Raw genomic sequence first — 18,013 nt, forward strand, 5'->3', positions numbered from 1 at the left:
TTTGGCACTTAAGCAAGCTGAAGAAAAAAAGACTAAGAAACCAGCTACTTACATCATAAGTCAAGATTTAGCTACTACTTACAAAACCATAGTATCAAAATCTTAGATACAAATTATTTGTGACTGAATTTAATTGATCCCTTACTCTCCATTTACTAACAGAAGTCAGAAAGCAGCGGAGTCAGGGTACTTTAGATACCACTAACACAGACAGGTAGCTTCTCCTGATTGTATTACTTCAAGGAGGCATAGCACACTGAAACATTCAATGGCATTTTGTGTTTATTGCATTTTACGTGTGGTAGAGGTGCCCATAAATTTATTTCCACTTACAGCTGATGAAAAGTCCATTTATGACAGTCACCTTTGATTTTCTCAAACTCTGAATCTGGCTAAAACAATTTACTGTGGGAGCTGCTTTGTTTACCTGTTAGGTAGCAGTAAGTTAGGAAAGTTTTTGCAGCAATTAGACTTCTCTGAACTTTTTTTTCCCCTTTTGGTTGCATTTCGTACATAATAAAACTCAGAATGAAAGGCTTCAGATATTGCAACAATCAAGACAATCTTTGTAACCTGAGTTCAAATAGTTTACAGCTATTATCAGAAATGAGTGAATGATGTATTGCCCTCCCGCTGGTATGTTGACATTCCTTAGTTATTCAACATCTGTCACAGGCATTTTCATGCTGCTAACAAATGCAGAGTGACTGATATTGCTGAGCACATACAGGGTGTTCAGATTCTCTCACAGTACAGAGGACTTCTTTGTGTTTCTGCTCAGTGGGCTAATAACAAATTTAATTAAGATCTGCATAGAGCAGTTACTGAAGGAAAAGAGCCCATCAAGGCACAGTTCAGGGTCTGTATGAGTACAGGGGTTAGGTTGCAGAAGGCATCACTTAATTTAGCAAAAGACAACCACTTACCTTTCAGCAAGTGCTTGACTGGGTGCGCTTTTCACAGACAGCAGCTCCTCTTCAAGCCTTTTCCTTTCTGCTTCTAACTGCTTTAGCTCATCTTGAGTACGTTTGCGTGGTGTAATAAACTGGAGCTCCTTTAAAAGCTCTTCTTTTTCATTGATTAACATCAGTTTTTCCTTTTCCACGTCCAGTGCCCCAGGCCAGGCTTCACTATCTAGCTTAGAGAGTTCAATCTTCAAGTTAGCCATGCTAAAATAAAATACAGCAGATTTGTCTGAGCCCAGTGCAGCATACAAATCCCAGGAAGGAAAGAAGCGATTCAGTATTTTGAAAGGTATCAGGATATAACAATGTTTTCTACCCAAAGCCATACTTCTAATTAGTTTTGCTTCACAAGAATGAACACTATGCCAGAAAAAGCAAGCTGCCTATTCAGGCCAACACCAATATGCATATATACATTAAAAACAAGTTGTTCCTGTTCCAATGCTGAGTTTAAGCAGAAGTCATAATGTTAATAACAGCTTTATTGGAAGCGACCTGCCTGGTAATACAGTGGCAGCACTATGCTTTACTCAGTGAGGAGCATGATGGATTTCTCTGAAGTTGTTGGAGACTGACTGCTCCTCAGGAACTGGAGTGACCATGGTGAAAGAGTATGTACCATAGCAAGGTGCTCACTTCAGCAGCATGCATGTATGCCAACCTTAAAAAGCAAAACCACTGCTCTTCTATGCAGTTAAAATGGAACGTAACAGGACAGCATCTACCTTAAGGGAAAGGAGATTATTAACTCCACAGTTGGAGTTTGTGTAACAGCTGCTCCTGTTGCAGATGCCAAATCACAGAACGAAGACATATTGCATAGATGCAGACATATAAAGGAAACAGACTTCCCTATATCATTATTGTACTACAGCTCAGTCCTGACCAAGGCAGGTTATTTCCAGTGTTCGGTCTCCATAATAATTCCACCTACGGGCTCAGCAGCACAGCTTAAAAAGTGCATGTGTTGCAATACAGACTCCTTGCCCTCTAGGAAAGCCTAAAAATTCGTTATAGGTGCCATGCCATCTAACAAGCTGGTAACTTTCAGTCACTTCCAGCTTTAGCCACACCTGAACCAGCTGCATCACTAAAGACACATAGCTTCAAACTACCTAAGAGCTCTTAGCCTTCCGCACCTCTTTCTCATAGCCTGGGAAAAAGGTGAGAAAGCACAAGTCAGAAGAACGTGGCTGCACAGTTCAGGGCAAAAGGAACTGATCTGTTAGATTTACTTCTTTGTAACTGCCTAAGTTACTATTTTCTTTACAGTTTGTTTTCTGTGATTAACAAAACTAATAGTATCATGCTTAGCCAGTAGTAATTTTACAGTACATTAAGGCATTTATTTATGGTCAAAGCTAAGACTAGCCAATGTTCAACCTAACTATCCCATCTTAGAAACTGAAGGGGAACCACTCCCCTTGCCTTTTCCATAGGTAACATTTCCTTCTCACCTGCACCTCAGCTGAAAAACAGCAGCTTCAAAACTGAAAACAAGCCACACTCCCACCACAGCCCTGCAACTTTGACGCAGGGCGTTTTCACAGAAAAACAATGTAAAGTAAACAGAAATACTATCAGAGGTGCTACCATAACCAAATGGCTGGATGAAATGAAGCATTTCAACATACTCTGCAGCTGCTCCATATATCATTTATATTCAGCAGTCCTTTAGAGGAGCAGTACTCAGAGGGAAAGCAACTGAATAATTTCAGCTGGATATATAATGAAATGTTGAGACTTTCATCTCCAGGTGACTGGTTCCAGCTAACATTGCTCTGAAAGTAGCTGCTACCGACAGCTGTTTGATGGCTTATGGGATGGGATGGTGGTCTCCAAACAGTTCTTTTGCTCCCTCTGCTACAGACAACTCTACCACCGTAACTGACGGTCTCTTCAGCTGCCTCATCATGCAAAGGGCTAGATGGATATCAAGTCCTTGTTCAACAGGTCAACAAGGAATATTAGCCAGCTCTTTACCACATCAGGAAGGTAGAGCATGATGGATAGGACAGTCCTATCAGAGCCTTTTGAGTAACAGTTACAACTGAATTTTGCATAGTTAACATCAACATTCCACCTCTTCAAGGCATTCTGCTGGCTAAACAACAAAAAATAGGCAACATATAAAATAAACTGATAATTTTTAAGTAGAGAGGTTCACTTATAAGACTCTCTTAGTTATTTTAGCACAAAACAAGAAACTGTATACTTAATATTTCAGAAGAGATTCTTGATACTTACTGATTATAGTGATGATTACAGTGGCCATAATAATTAAAGGGGACATAATTAGGTACTGAACTTTATGCACAAACTATGTATCTTAATAAAGTTTACATCTCTTGGAATAATGAAGTTCACCCTGTAGCCACTGATACAACTGGTATGTACAAACACTTTAAAGACTTTCACAGTGTCTTCAAGGTGTCCAATTTTCTTACTTAAAGCTGACAAGTATTTCCACACCACCTGACATCACTCCCCCATAAAAGGGGCTGGTGTGGGAGGGGTGCTCCTGGGTACCACCAGGCCAGTCTGAGTCCTTGGTGGTGTGCTCTGTGTTATTGTCCTGTTGGGTAAAGTACTCTGTGTTATCACCGGGTATGTGAATTCTGCCACAGGGCTCAGCTATTGTTCCCCTTTGGCAGGGTGGTCAGTAGAATGTCCTTATCCCAAACCAGGGAGGCTCTGTCTGCTTCTCCAGGAGTGAGGGAGTGATGTGTGTGGTGCTCAGCCCCTGCTTGGGGCTGAACCACTACAGTCACACAAAACAAATACTTAAGCAAAGGTCAGTACATGAGCTACTGAAATTTTGGCCCATTTCTTGGCTAATTTGTGAGGCAGTGAGATCTTGTGCTGCAGTACTCCATACTCTGAACTCTGGAGGATATTGGGTGGTATTATTTGGGGTATTGTTCGGGTTTTTTTGGTGTGGGTTTTGGTTTTTTTTTTATTGTAGAAGTGGTTAACTGACTCACTACCAGATTTTTTTTTATTGTTCTTCTAACAAAGGACATATAAAACCCAGCGCTGAGACCTCTTGGTATCAAGACAAAGTCAAAGCAGAAGATGATCTGTTTTGAACCAATTATGCCCAAGAAAAAAAATGCCATCTACTTGCATCTAAACCACCATCTGACAGTTACTATTACATACGTGATGATTCTAAGCCAGAATCATACGTATTCAATACTGAACAAACACAACAGCCGTAGCACTCTGTTGAATGCATTGATTATATAATAAAGCTTTATGATTTGTAATGAGAATATAAAGGATTACTGTTGTTACCAGCAGGGATAGTAGTGGCTACTCTGTATGAGGAGGGTATATATTTAAGATTAGGTAAAAAACGACTTGGTTGCAAAGCGTCCAGCCTTTAAAACATAACAACTACGTCTTTACAAACTACAATTTTCTTTTCCTAGTTTTCTAATTGACCATGCCACAGTATGCCAACTGCAATACTACTTAAGTCTCAGGTAAAATGACATTTTAGGCACAGTTTTCATCTGGGGAAAAGTGCTATTTTTTATTTTATTGCCTTGTTTAGTTCTTTATAGTAAAAAGGAAACTTTGGGAGTGGGATAACATTTGTGATTTCTATTCCCTATAAATTACAAAGCACCTCCATAACAAAAACTGTAAGGTCTACGAATAGCTGACACCTACTTTTGGAAAGTATTAGAAAATAATACAACACAATTAATACATTATTAAAAGAGAAATATCACACAGAGAAATATTTTCTTTTTCCTTTTTCTTCTGGTGCAGAAGACATGTCATTGTAACCCTGAATGTTCTGCTTTCTGATGCCCATTCTTGAGTGCAGTGGCAATTCATCAAAATGGCACTGCTTTCATGAGCAACCACAGCAGAACTTTATTTGAAAGGCATTCCACATTCATCAGTAGAGCAGTTCTCAATTTCTTTTCTCCTCAGGTCAAACTCATTAAAAAAACAACCCATAGTGATAACAAGTATTTAAATTATCCACAGTCCCAGGTAAAAAAAAAAAAAAGAAATAATTAAGCCTGCTAAATCTGCACTGGAAGTCTGAAGCAACTCCTAAACTAAAGAGCCTTCAGTGGTATAGTAAAGTGAAATGATGATCCCAAAGAAGGATGTAATAGACATAAATAACCTGGTGACTCCTTTCAGAGCAAAGTTAGCTTGTTCTATTCCCTTAATGCATAAAAGGGTAAAGAAGCTCGTGAAGGGTCTAGACAACAAGTCTTGGGAAGAGCCTCTGAAGGAACTGGGCCTGTTTAATCTGGAGAAAAGGTGTGTGAGGGCAGACCATTATACACTCTACAACTACCTGAAAGGAGGCTGAGGTGGCTGTTCTCCTATGAAAGAAGTGATAGGACAGGAAGCAACAGCCTCAAGTTATGCCAGAGACGTTTAGATTGGATATTAGGAAAAATTTCTTCACTAAAAGGGTTGTCAAGCACTGGACCAGGCTGCCCGGGGCAGTGATTGAGTCACCATCCCTGGAGGGATTTAAAAGACGTGCAGATGTGCTTAGGGACGTGGTTTAGTGTTGGACTTGGCAGTGCTAGGCTAACAGTTGGTTTTAAAGGTCTTTTCCCATTTCTCACTGGTAACTTAGCGTTAAACGTGCAATGCACTGCCTGAAAGCAGCCTCCAGTGCCGGGAGCCTGCCAGCAGCACCGGGGGGAGCACGGCTCGCAGCCGTGCCCCCGGAGAGCCGCCAGCGGCATCGGGGGGAGCGCGGCTCGCAGCAGTGCCCCCGGAGAGCCGCCCGCGGCATCGGGGGGAGCGCGGCTCGCAGCAGTGCCCCCGGAGAGCCGCCCGCGGCGTGGGGAGAGCGCGGCTCGCAGCAGCGGCCCCGGAGAGCCGCCTGCGGCGTGGGGGGAGCGCGGCTCTCAGCAGCGGCCCCGGAGAGCTGCCTGCGGCGTGGGGGGAGCGCGGCTCTCAGCAGCGGCCCCCGGAGAGCCGCCCGCGGCGTGGGGGAGCGCGGCTCGCAGCAGCGGCCCCGGAGAGCCGCCGCTAGGTGTCAGTGCGCGCCCGACGGTGGCGCCGCAGGGCCCGCGCCCTCGCCCCGCCCCCAGCCCCGTTACCTTCTTTTCGCCTCTTCATACTGCAGGCTCAGCCTGACCTTCTCCGCTAAATTCGATCTACTTCTTGCTCCAACCTGTTGGGGAGAGAAATAAAACACGAGCCTTACAAAGGCGTGCAAAGCAGCCAGACGTGCGCGCAGGCTCGAAAACGGCCGCACAGCACAGGCCCGGCCCGGCTGTGTCCAGCCGCTGTGCCACCGGTTACCCGCGTTCCGGAGTAAAGCCAGAGCGTGCTCAAAGAAGTCTTGCACTGCCTGCACCCGAAATCTGGGCTCTGCTGAACTCAGAACCAAGCCAGTGCATTTTAAAGACTTCAGTAGATGTGCTACGAAACCCAGGCTTAGCTCTCTGGAAAAGCTTGCGCAGTCTCTGCCTTACTCAGCTCGCTGACAGAACTGGAAAGAAAGGCCCCAAAGTTAAGCGCAGCTTTCTGTGCGTGTAGATGCAGTCAGAGAAACAGAGACAGCTTTAGTGACTCGCTGAACAAGTAGTTCCACTAACAGCTTTTCAGCTGTGTGAAATTAAGCTGTACATTTAAATTCTGAGATCTGATTTCTGAAAATTAAGAATGTCTTCATACTGAATTACGTCTGTAATGTCAAACGCATCTTATAGACATATCCAAAATATACTATCTTCACTGTACTGGAACTACTTGATTAAATCAAATTGTCATAAACATGCTCCATGCCGAACATATAAAGTTCATCTGAATCTCGATTTAAAATTCAAGGAGGGGGAAAAAATCAGATCACTGATTCTAAGTAATTTTCTCTTAATCATGTATATATATATACACACCTCTCAGCAACAGTAAACAACCATATGATTCCACTTCCATTAACTGCAGTGTTCTGATTCAACTTCTCTTTACATTTCACAAACTGGAAAAAAGCTCACCTCACCAGAAACGTCCGTCTGAGACCCTGCATCCAGAGTTTGTCTAGAAAAACACAGCTGGGACTTTACAGAGCTGGAACTTAAGTCTGGTTCAGATGTCCCAATAGTCTGGTCAAGACTGAATTTCTCTCTCAGCTTTGCAAGACTCTGTCCGGGAAACAGAAATAGGTGATTTTAAAGTCCTTTGCAGTTTACCCTGTTTATGCCAATTGATCTCCAAAAGATGTTGACATTAAGACTCCAATATAAAAATTCTGGGTTAATTTCATATTTAGCAAACTATCCTTTTAGCCAAGCACTTGGTAGGTGATAGCAAGGATGACCAACACCTGTGACAATATAAAAAAAAAAAGTGGGTTTGTTTTCTCTTGTTTTCAACTTGTCACCCAATTAAATACCTGGTTGATTAAAAAAAGAGATACATATCCTTTCAGAAAAGGAAATTAGAAAATTTAGATTTGGAAATTTAGATTTAGAAAAATGGGCATGTATATCAAAAAACATCTCTCAATTTTGACCATTTAGTATTTTAAATTGTGATTTCAACATAGCATCTGCATTGTACCTTACATACAAGTTCACATATCTATATTCTCTGGCATATAGCGGCTTTTAGAATTAGGCAAGTGACAGGCTTCAGTTTCTGCATCTGAAATTTATTTCAATGCTAGATTGGCTCAGAGAGTTTTGGGAACCCCTTAAAAAGTATAAAATGCTCAGTATTTATCATCAGGAAAGTTACTCATGCTAAAACAAATCCACAAAAAGCTTTGGTCAACTGAAATACCTTCATTAAATCTTGTTTTTCTCTCTCCCCTGAACTTATTGCCTTTCTGATGGACTTCAGTTCACTCAGGATGGCTTTGGCCTCACATAGTTCATACCCGCTCTGGCCTCCAGACATTTTTTGGTCAATTCTGTGGAAAGGGAGAATATTAATAGTGGATATAGAAGATAATACTAACAAATCTGCTACAGAGTTAAAGAAGAGAAAGGAAAGAGACACCATTTCCCATAACAAAGAGGGAAAAGGACGCTGAAGTCTCCATTAAAATACTTACTACTAATTCCTTTGCAAAAATGTCAACCTAACACATACACAATGCCCAGCGGATGGGTTTCACTGACATCAGGAAACTTAATGGAAAAATAGTTCTGTTGCCTTTAAAACCACCTTAGTTAAACTACAGAGGCCTTACCAAAGGCAGACGTTCCACAAGCAATTCTAGTTGATCCAGTCCTAAAGACACGAAGGGCTCAGAGCACTAAGTACTCCCTACACATGCTACTAGTAGTACTGCTGACGACACTGTCAAAACTCCCAACCCACCGTAACTCTCTTCAGCACAAAAGCAGCTTTTGGTTTCATCTTTCATACTATTAACTGCTCACGATCGTTACAAAAGCAAAATTTATTATTAGGAGTATTCCTTGCCCAAGACACACAGCGTGACATGGGCAGACAGGCAAGCTTCTTGGTACTAATCAGCCTTGCAGAGAAAGAACATAACCAGCTCCATTCTTGTCTCAACTTCCCTCTCATTCATCCTAATCCTAGGCATTAACAGTCTAGAACAGCTGTTCTGCTCAGCCAGTCACCAGACTCTCTTTATTCACAAAAATCTTTGGATAATTAATACCATATGCCATACCTCGGACAATTTACTACATTTCTCAACTATCAATGATTTTAAAAAACTCTAACTTGAAAGTAACAAAAGAAAAAAAAGGCCTCAAACTTAGAGAAAAAAAAAAGATACTTGATGCTTACTTTGCAAAGTGCAATTTGTAAACATATTTCTCCAATCTCTAGTTCAACTGAATATTTCATAGCATCATAGAAATGACTGCAGCTGTGCTTCACAAAATTAAAACCAACAGCCATCTTCACAGAAGTCAAGCATCTAGTAAAGAATATATTCTTTTATATGCAACTGATTTTCTGGTTTTATCATCATCCATCAACTGCGCTAGAAGACATTAACCTTGTGAGGAATGACCAAACATTTTAACAAATAGAGGTGATCTTGAGTACCCCCTGAAAGAACAGAAACCTGCACAAAACACCTGTAACATTATTCTATTTCATTTCCAGTTTTGTGAGCAAAGATAGCAAGGTTCTGAAGTGGTCTTTAAAGATCTGACCATGACTGCTTTCCTTTCCTCCACATCTCAGTTTTTCTGCAAACTGGAACTGCATTTGTGTAAGAAAATTACCTATGTGACTCAGCACTCAGATTCCTATTCAAGGAGATATTTGTTTCAGCTTGAAAGTTCCTCAAACTCTTTCATAAGTGGGCATATGCTTACTGCCTGACAACACTCAATTTTTGGTAACTTACCAGGTTGCCAAGGTCAAATAGATACAGATATGCCAACAATTGCAATCATGAATGAATAGTTGGGCAATACACCACATGCTGCCTAGTAATATGATGTGCCACATTCAAATCACAACTGCTTTATTCTGTATATAATTAAGATGGACAAGAAGGATCTCTGACACATAAGATATTTCATCTTCCTGTTTTAAATTAATGGGATTAGTACTGTTTGAAAGTGGCTGACTGAATTTTAAAAACAAACGTCCATTGTGTTTCTGTGGAATGCTGTTGACAGTTTCTGAAACATGCTTTGGATTCCTATCAAAATGGCTTGTGAGCAAGCTGCTTTGAAACAATACTTCATTGTTGAATTAATATAATAAAACCAGCATGATTGGCTAACCTTTAATCCTGGGACAGCAGCATGAGTTTTTATTACCTTAAGCTTTAGAATCAATACGTCTTTCTTCTTCTAAATTTTGCTTCAAATGAAATCTCATTTATGGTTAAATAAATTCAATCAGCTATCTTTTTCTCCCTTCGCTCATCACTAGTCTTTAAATATTTAAATAACAAACAAATCTTACATTTCTGTTTTAGTCAAAGTGAGGGAGGATAGAGACTTTACTGGCATCCTCCTAAGGTGCTGGGGGTTTTCAGTTCCCAACTGACTCGGAACCCTTGATGCCAGAAAAACATTTTTTTGTCCATTTTCACATGTCTCTAATTATGCCTGGATATTTCCCGGACCAGAAGCTTTTCCCCCTACTTAAAAAAATAAATCCTACTGTATAGAAGTGACCTATTAAATTACAGAGGCAACAGCCTACAAGATATTTTGGTTAGCACTGGGAATTGAACTCCAGTCTCTCAGCTCCAAGCAGAGATGCTCTGTCATCCTTTGCAAATTACTCCTCTGAATGTTAGTACTCCACCTGGAAGATGGAAATGCATTTTCCTTTTCCCACCTTTTGTCCATTTTCCCTATGCATTCTGCAAGCTCTTCAGGATAGAGATTACTACTTATCTGACATTACGCTGCCATAAACAGGAGGTCCTAAGAAAAAAGGTAAATGAATCCAGACAATATTACATTGATGCTGCAACATGGTTTCTGCTCCTAGAACTAGTGAACTGAGAGAACATAGCTGTGGGGATGATTCCATAATGTATGGGGGTATATACCATGATAGAGAAAACAACCAGCATTAATAAGTTTCTGTTAGCATTAGTCAAGAAAACTTGCATGTTAGCAGAGCTTCCTCTGCAGCAAGTTCTCTGCAGGGATGGTTCCAGTAACATTTAATATTTTAGGGCACAACTTTGTAAGTCAGATTGAAAAAAAAACCCCACCCAAATCTTCCCCAAAAAATTTTTTAAAAAAGCCAAACTCCCTAATAATCCAACTAGTTAAATACCCAGAATGTTCACCCGGTTCAGCACCAGCCCTTTGGGCACCAGGCATCTCAGCAACTAGAACAAAGGATCAGGTCTCTTATCCTCAAATTCTGACTCATCTCAGACCCTGCACAGTTGTGCACTGTTTATACCTTTGAGAACAGCACCCTTCACTCTCTCTTTTGAGCTCAGAGATGGGAAAGGAGGAAAGACCTAATTACTTTTTCAATTTTTTTTTTTAATGGGACATGCAAAGCAGCTAAATTCTTCCTTGGGACCCTTAATCACTGCCCTTCTTTCTGCCTCTTCGCAACACAAGCTATCTCATGGAAAGAGAAAAAAATAGGAGGGAGAACAGATTTCTCATGTTAACACTTGCACAATAGGTTCGTCATTTCCACAGATTTCCTGCTTCCTAACTACAGCAAAAAGAGTTATTAGCCTTTCATTTCCCCTCCAATAATTCTCTCACATAAAATAGATTCAATTCCATGCAAAAAGAAAAAAAAACCTCAAAAAAGCCAGGTGACTGAATCATGTTAGTTTCAACTATTTTCTTTTACTCACTGTTGCAGCGTTTCAAAGCCCTGTTCCTTGTATAGCAGCTCTTGCTTCATCTGAGAGAGTTCCCTCTTCAGCTTCTTAACCTTGTGTGTTAAATCAAAGCAAGGGTTAGAAAATTGTTCCTGTTAGAAGGTATAACACATAGCTTTGAACAATTAATGTATTCTCTACATCAGATGAGACAAAAAAAAGACAGTAAATTGCTCTACTGACACATATTACAAACAGAAGGATCTGTTCACTTCCTGATGTCTATGGGCAACATGCTTTAGTATTAAAGGGACACAAGCAGATTAAATCACATTCCTTATTTGTATCGATACCACACTGTGTTATTAAACCTGAGAGAACTTTAACAAGTAATTTACTTCTCACTTGTTACGCATGCATTCCAACTGTCCTACAGGGACATGCCTGTTTATTTTAAGGATTATTGTATTTTCAATTTTTCATTCCAGGAAGCTCTCAAGTAATTTGCCCTGTAAAAAACAGTGTGGGCTTATTTTTATTATTTTTTCCTATCCTTTCTTTATAAAGCTTTAAAGAAACTGGATCCCCAAATACATAATTCACATTCATTTAATTCAAAGATGACAATCACTAAGCATATTTGGATTGCAAATATATGTATCTAACAAATGTCTTTGGCAAAACATTCCCTGCTTTCCCTAAATTTGCATGCTCAATTGCTTTTTAATCTTAATATTGCTATTTCAGATGTTAGCAGACATAAGCACACTACAAAATATTTATGAATTAAAATTAAATTTAAAAATCCTCCATTTAATTTTTTATGTCATACTTCCCAAACATAATAAAATGAAGGTTCTGGATCACCTATAAAGGAATGTACTTTAACACACATTAAAATTAATCCTCAGCATTCACACAGAGACAGAAATGCCTCCTTGAAATGTGGAGTCCCAAATTTTGGTATTTATGTATCTGTATCTGGCTTGTTTGTACTCTAGATACTAGCCAGATCTTGTTACGCTTTCTAACTTTCCAATCAGTGATGTTAAAAGAAGGATAAGGCTGCTGGAAGTCCCCTGCTCTCACCCATCACTCTGAAATTTTTGCTTGGTTTCATATAGGTCCTCAGGCACTCAACTCTTCTGAAAAATGGATATGAACCATATTCCAAAACTGGAATTATTTCAATATGTCTCCCAGACCCTTTGCATCCAAATTCCCTTAGACTTCCTACTTGGTGCTATTCTTCAAGTAAATTAAACCAACCCAACAAAAAAATTGACAATCCCAACATGCCAGGTGACTAGAAGAACTAAGCATCAGCAGCTGCTGTAGCTTTCCAAGGGACTTAACACGCTTTGTACATCTAAATTTACCAGTGATTTATGGGGTTCTTTGTATAGGTTTGTGAATGATACTTAAGTGTTCACCTTTGTAGCTTCTGGTTAGTGAATTTTCTGTGACAGGAATAAAATTCTTTCAATCTCCATTTTCACCTGATCAGAACCTGTTCTCTAACTGAGGGGCTGGGTTCAGGCTTTTGGAAACTATCATCACTATCTGCTTTACTTGACAGAAAACTGTTTTTATTTTGACCATAATGAATAGCTAGCATGATAAATAGGCAGCATCTCCAAGTACATTTTCAGCGCTCCTTAACTATTTCCTCCCTGACTCGCACGAAAACCCCAAGAATAATCACTCAAGTGTTCCAAGGTTACAGAAAATGAACAGACGTCACCTCTGTGTTCCAGGGGAAGTAGGGTGTAAAGTATGAAAGAAGTCCCAACTTTTCTGAGCAACACAGAATGACTAAACTTTTCTTCTTTTTTACATCAGAGATGTGAATTTATAGTAATAGCTGAAGGCACACTTGATTTCAACTTAGAGGATTGGATCTCTCTGAAACCCTTACATTTTTCCTCAAGATCATCTTCTGAGTGTCCTCTGCTGTAATTCATCATCATTTCATTACCAAGAAATGCGAGTTAGGCACATTATCCTAGGACGTGACCTACATCATAATACAGACTGTTTACTGCACTATACTTGCATTAAACTATTCTTGTGCTCCTTGTCCTCTCCTTCAAAACTTTCATGTAATTTCCCTTTTTGTTTTTCCACAACTCTTCACTTGTTTTGTCCTTCACCCCCTTCATACTACTTCTGCCCATCATCTTAAGTCACCTGACAGGCCTCTTGCTTCCTGCTAACTGCCTCTTCAGGCAGGCTCCTCTGCTAACCCCCTTCTGTTGCCAGCACTCGAGTACTAATGTAACAATGACAACATAAAACCCCTCATTATAACAGCACATCCCCGTCTCCCTACCTATGCATAAAACATATTGTGATCACACGTGCTTTGTGTGGTTTGAATTATCTTCCTGATATACTTATTAAGACCCCAGCAGCCCTGCTCAAAGTCCACTTCAGGATCAGATCCTTCAATTTGAATCTTGTGAGAAAGGTCTTTCTTTCCCTGCTTATTTCCTTTAAACAGCTGTTTGATTTCTGTCATATTTTCTCCAGGACAATGGGTAGTTCATGTATCCAAGAGGCTCAATGTGCATATATTAAGCACACCGAAAAAGAAGGCCAAAGGCCAATTCAGAACTTCCTCAAATGCTGAATTTCCCCCTCCAGCCACCATTATCCTGATGATACCAGTAAGCCTCAGCCAGTGTGAGAAAGAAACATGTTTAGTACATCTGACCTAATTGTCACTAAACAATATGCAATTTCTAAAACTAGCTGGCTAGCAGTTTACTAATGACTAACTTAGTTTCCCATTAAGCCCACACATGCATATACTGTAAAATGCCAAAAGGTGGCACATTAGCAAGCATCTTCAAACATTCAAATAAGGGTAAACTATGATAATAGTCATACCTCTCTTGCCATCTTCCATGAAAACCACTTTCCAGCCCTAGCATCACAGGGCTCCACTTTTTCTTATCTCAATGATTTTCATATCCAGTGGCTTTGGATGACAACACACTTTATGCTGACACAGATATTCTTGGACTGCACCCTTCTAAACTCTGCAGACAAGATTCACCTATTTTAGGCACGTATGCAATTTGGACTCTGCAACTCCAATAAATCAGGTGTTGGGAACCAGCAGGATGTTAGGCGCCTTGACTCCAAGAAACAACGAAGAGAGGAAAGCACCTCCAAAAAATTAGTTACTGTGATTAAACCATCTGTCTCTCTCCTCAGTGAGTGGACAAATTGTACATCTATGGCCAAGAGATGATTCACTGTTTCTGCATCTTGAGCTGGGAGGTGATCAGAGTTAAGTAACAGGAAACACTGAGCACAAGACTATGTCTGAATTTTTCCCTCTTTGACTAGTAGGTGACTGTATTTCAATTTGGCTACATGTTCTGTTCTTCAACAACACTGTAATTTCCCAAATATACTAGTGATCCCCTTACCAATGCGAACATCTGTTACCACTCCACTTGTTTTAGAAAGAAGCTTTCACCTTGTCTTTTCATTCTTGTTCCTGACAGGGTCCTTACTGCTTTTGATTTTCCCAACTAAACACACAAAATTTTTCCTCCCACTTCCTCCAGTGTGGAAATGAGTTCTCTCAAAAACCACCTTCCCTTCTGCTGAAAGGATAAGGGACTACAGACTGAGATGGGTAAGGACAAACAGGTGTATCAGGGGACGACATCCAGGCACCAGTTTTCCAGTGTTTCCATCCCTGATTTATACTGGGCTTTAAAATTTTAACAAGCTATTCTACGGTCCCTTTTAAACATTAATTGTTTAGACTCCTAATCATAACTCTTACTGCAGGTGAAGGAGAATGTTACTCTCGAGGCTCTCTGAGTGCTGCTCTGCGTGGAAACCAGGAGGGGGCAATGGAAGAGCTTAGTAACTGCTGTCGCTTGTGCTGCCGCTGCTCCTTGCAGACTCTACTCCAGCGCTCCGTGCTGTGAGGAGCTTGCTGTCTTTTTAACCTGCACGGTTTCATCTAATTTTTTTCATTGCTAACTACAGAAAGCCTAGGTTATTCATAGAGCATTGTGTGCCACAGCTTAAATACATGAACTCCCTAGATAGATTTTAAATGTCTTCCACACCATTTCCTCCCTATTCAAGATTAATTCAGTAGAGACTAAAGTTCTTTAGGTGGAGTGTGGCTAGTGACCATACTGAACAGACTTGTCCAACTAATGGAGTTTTGCTTGCTAGCAACTTCTAAGTATGAACACAAACTTTCCTTCTTGATCTGAAGTGTTCCATTTTGATAAAACAGAGCAAAGTTTCACACCATTATTGAAAAGTGGTTTTTAAACCAACAGAAATTTGCAAGGCAGTTCATGTAGCTAATGTACATTTCTCACAAAAGAAAGTCGTATAGAAAGGGTCACATAGCTGGGTCTCCCCTACTGCTACTATTCTGTTTTCAACCACTTTTTTTACTCTTCCATTTTAAAACAAAAGCATCCAAGTGAAAACAGTTGTCAAATTCATATAAACCCACATCTAATTAGAATACCTGTCAAAGTTTCCACAAAATACATTATCTGAAAGCAACAGAAGCAGCTTTAAAAATTCTTTTAAAGCCTCTGAATGATATTTAATGAGAATATTAGGTTTCAGTATCGGGATACAAGACACCTCTGCTAGTTCAAGCTTTGCATTTTGTAGTCATAAACTTTGCACATGGAATAGAAATGAGTTAAGCACTCTCACCCTTAATCTTGTAGTGGAGATTTCAGCCTTCAGAATGTCAGGGTCATACTTTGTGCTTGACGAGGAGCCTGAGAATACTTTTTTTAAAAACAAAAAAGGACAAATATTTGAGTACTTCTACATCATTAATTAGCCCCTTCCTCAATGAATCCACACCGATCTAAAACTACAAAGTGAACAAAAACATAATGCTCCAATAAACCCTATAACTTTTTATAGACTATTCAGCATTGCAGGATGGCAATAATTAATGAATTATTATATATACACCACTTGGTATCTCTCCTCCACTGCATATCTAGGATCCTAAAGTAACAGCTCATCCTCCCTGGCTTTTGTTGTCCTAGCTGAGACATCTAAGGAAATTTCAGGAAGGAAGACATATTAAGAAGTCTTGGAGGTATACCAGCCAGTTCTTCCACAGCTGTACACGTTACTTCTATCACACCATCTACTTCTAAAGAGAGAAGTTTGGCCAAGGACAGGCTTCTGACAGCACTTTGCTGCATGCCAGTTCCTCATCCAACATTACAACATGTATCTCTGCTTCACCCCTGATCACTACACACCGGCTACAAAATCATTGTATGCTATTTTCATAAATCAGCAACGAATTCCCTCCTTGGTCTACTGCAGACACCTGTCAACACAGTAGGGTCATTTCAGCACGCAGCCAAAAAGTGCAAGAGATCCTATTTACTTTGAACCTAGATTTGGCAGAATTTTGTTCTGACAAACTGCATGACAAAATAGATTTCAGAGCCAACTGCTCTAAACCAAACTCAAAGGAGTTCAATTGTAACCAAGAGAAGAGGGATCTCTCCAGCAGAAAATCTTTATATTAAAAAAAAAAAAAGCCCCACAAAAGTAGGGATGCTATCTCTAAAAAAGCCAGACTACAAGGCATTCACAGCAAACCTTGAAAACTCATCCTGAAGAGAAACAGGATCCCCTGCAAGGCACAAGATCAAAGAAGTTACATTGTATTCCTACTGTACTTACAGCTTGTACGAGAGCTTGATTTTTCTTTGTAGGCATCATTCAACCTTACATACTCATCCAGTGCAAGTGCTAGCCTCTGTTCTTTCACCTGGTACAGTTCCTTCTGAGTACTGAGAGCATCCTGGGCTATCATAAGATAATCTTTTAACATTCTCTCTTGCTCTTGCCTCCATTGTTTCCTGGGATCTTCTATTTGTGTTGTTTCTTTATGGGGAAAAAAGAAAGGATTTAAAGACACCTTTGCTGAAACCCACAGATGACTAAACTGTTTCTTTGCCTGTAATTCAGTTATAGAAGTGTAAACCATAGCTTTGGTTACTAAGCAGATGTTCAATTATCTTAAGGGTTTTCTTTGCCACCAGTGTGGACAAGAAGCAAGATCAGTTTCAAAATTAGAAATTGGAGTACTACAGGTAAGTGCTTATTTACAACATTACCACATCTTCAACCTTGAATTAACAACATCCTAAAACTCAAAAAAAAAATATTCTTTGCATCAGAGTATTCGGAAATAACTGGATCAGTAAAATCTTTCAATAACATCTTAAAATTAAATGTGTTCTGAACAAAATGAAAATTAATCTTAGCTATTACATTTTTCACCTCCCTCCTCCCCACTTCATTAGCTTTTACAGTCAGATGTTATTCATGTTTTACAGTGGTTATTTCTCTCCTTCCCCTCTACCAAACCAGGTGTTTCTTTTCCCCTGTAACTGAACTAACAGAACATCAGCTCTCCAGATACCTCATCTAACTCTGTCCCCATTTCTGCTGGCATCTGATACAATATACAACGTTTTGTCAGAGTCAGTAGAAAGAGAGGGCTGCTCTCAGATGGTCCTTCATTGAAGGCAGAAGCCCAAGATACAGGGGCCCGAAACGCCTTTTTGAGGTGCCGACTTCTTTCCACTGACTGCCCAGGTAACACAAATGAGCAGGCTGGAACAGACCTCTAATTTATGCAGGGGTGCAGGTCAACTGTTTTTACTCCAGCAGCCACATGATGACAGAATTCCATAGAATGCATTGGCAAAAAGATCAGGCGTAACATAATATATATTGAGAAACTATGTGATGAGATCAATCT

At 40.1% G+C, this 18,013-nt stretch overlaps 1 protein-coding gene across 1 annotated transcript in view; it reads right to left on the minus strand.

Annotated features, from left to right (window-relative positions):
- Positions 1-18,013, minus strand: part of WWC2 (WW and C2 domain containing 2) — a gene marked incomplete at both ends in the record, with an annotated part of 99,793 nt that overhangs the window by 32,772 nt on the left and 49,008 nt on the right. Inside the window, 7 exons of the mRNA XM_084264033.1 lie at positions 927-1,169; positions 6,056-6,129; positions 6,956-7,102; positions 7,743-7,872; positions 11,245-11,324; positions 15,925-16,001; positions 16,927-17,130. Of these exons, the coding sequence (XP_084120159.1) occupies positions 927-1,169; positions 6,056-6,129; positions 6,956-7,102; positions 7,743-7,872; positions 11,245-11,324; positions 15,925-16,001; positions 16,927-17,130 (955 nt within the window). The remainder of the gene's footprint in view (positions 1-926; positions 1,170-6,055; positions 6,130-6,955; positions 7,103-7,742; positions 7,873-11,244; positions 11,325-15,924; positions 16,002-16,926; positions 17,131-18,013) is intronic.

The sequence above is a fragment of the Gallinula chloropus genome, assembly GCF_964237585.1.
Source record: "Gallinula chloropus genome assembly, chromosome: 4".
NCBI lineage: Eukaryota > Metazoa > Chordata > Aves > Gruiformes > Rallidae > Gallinula > Gallinula chloropus.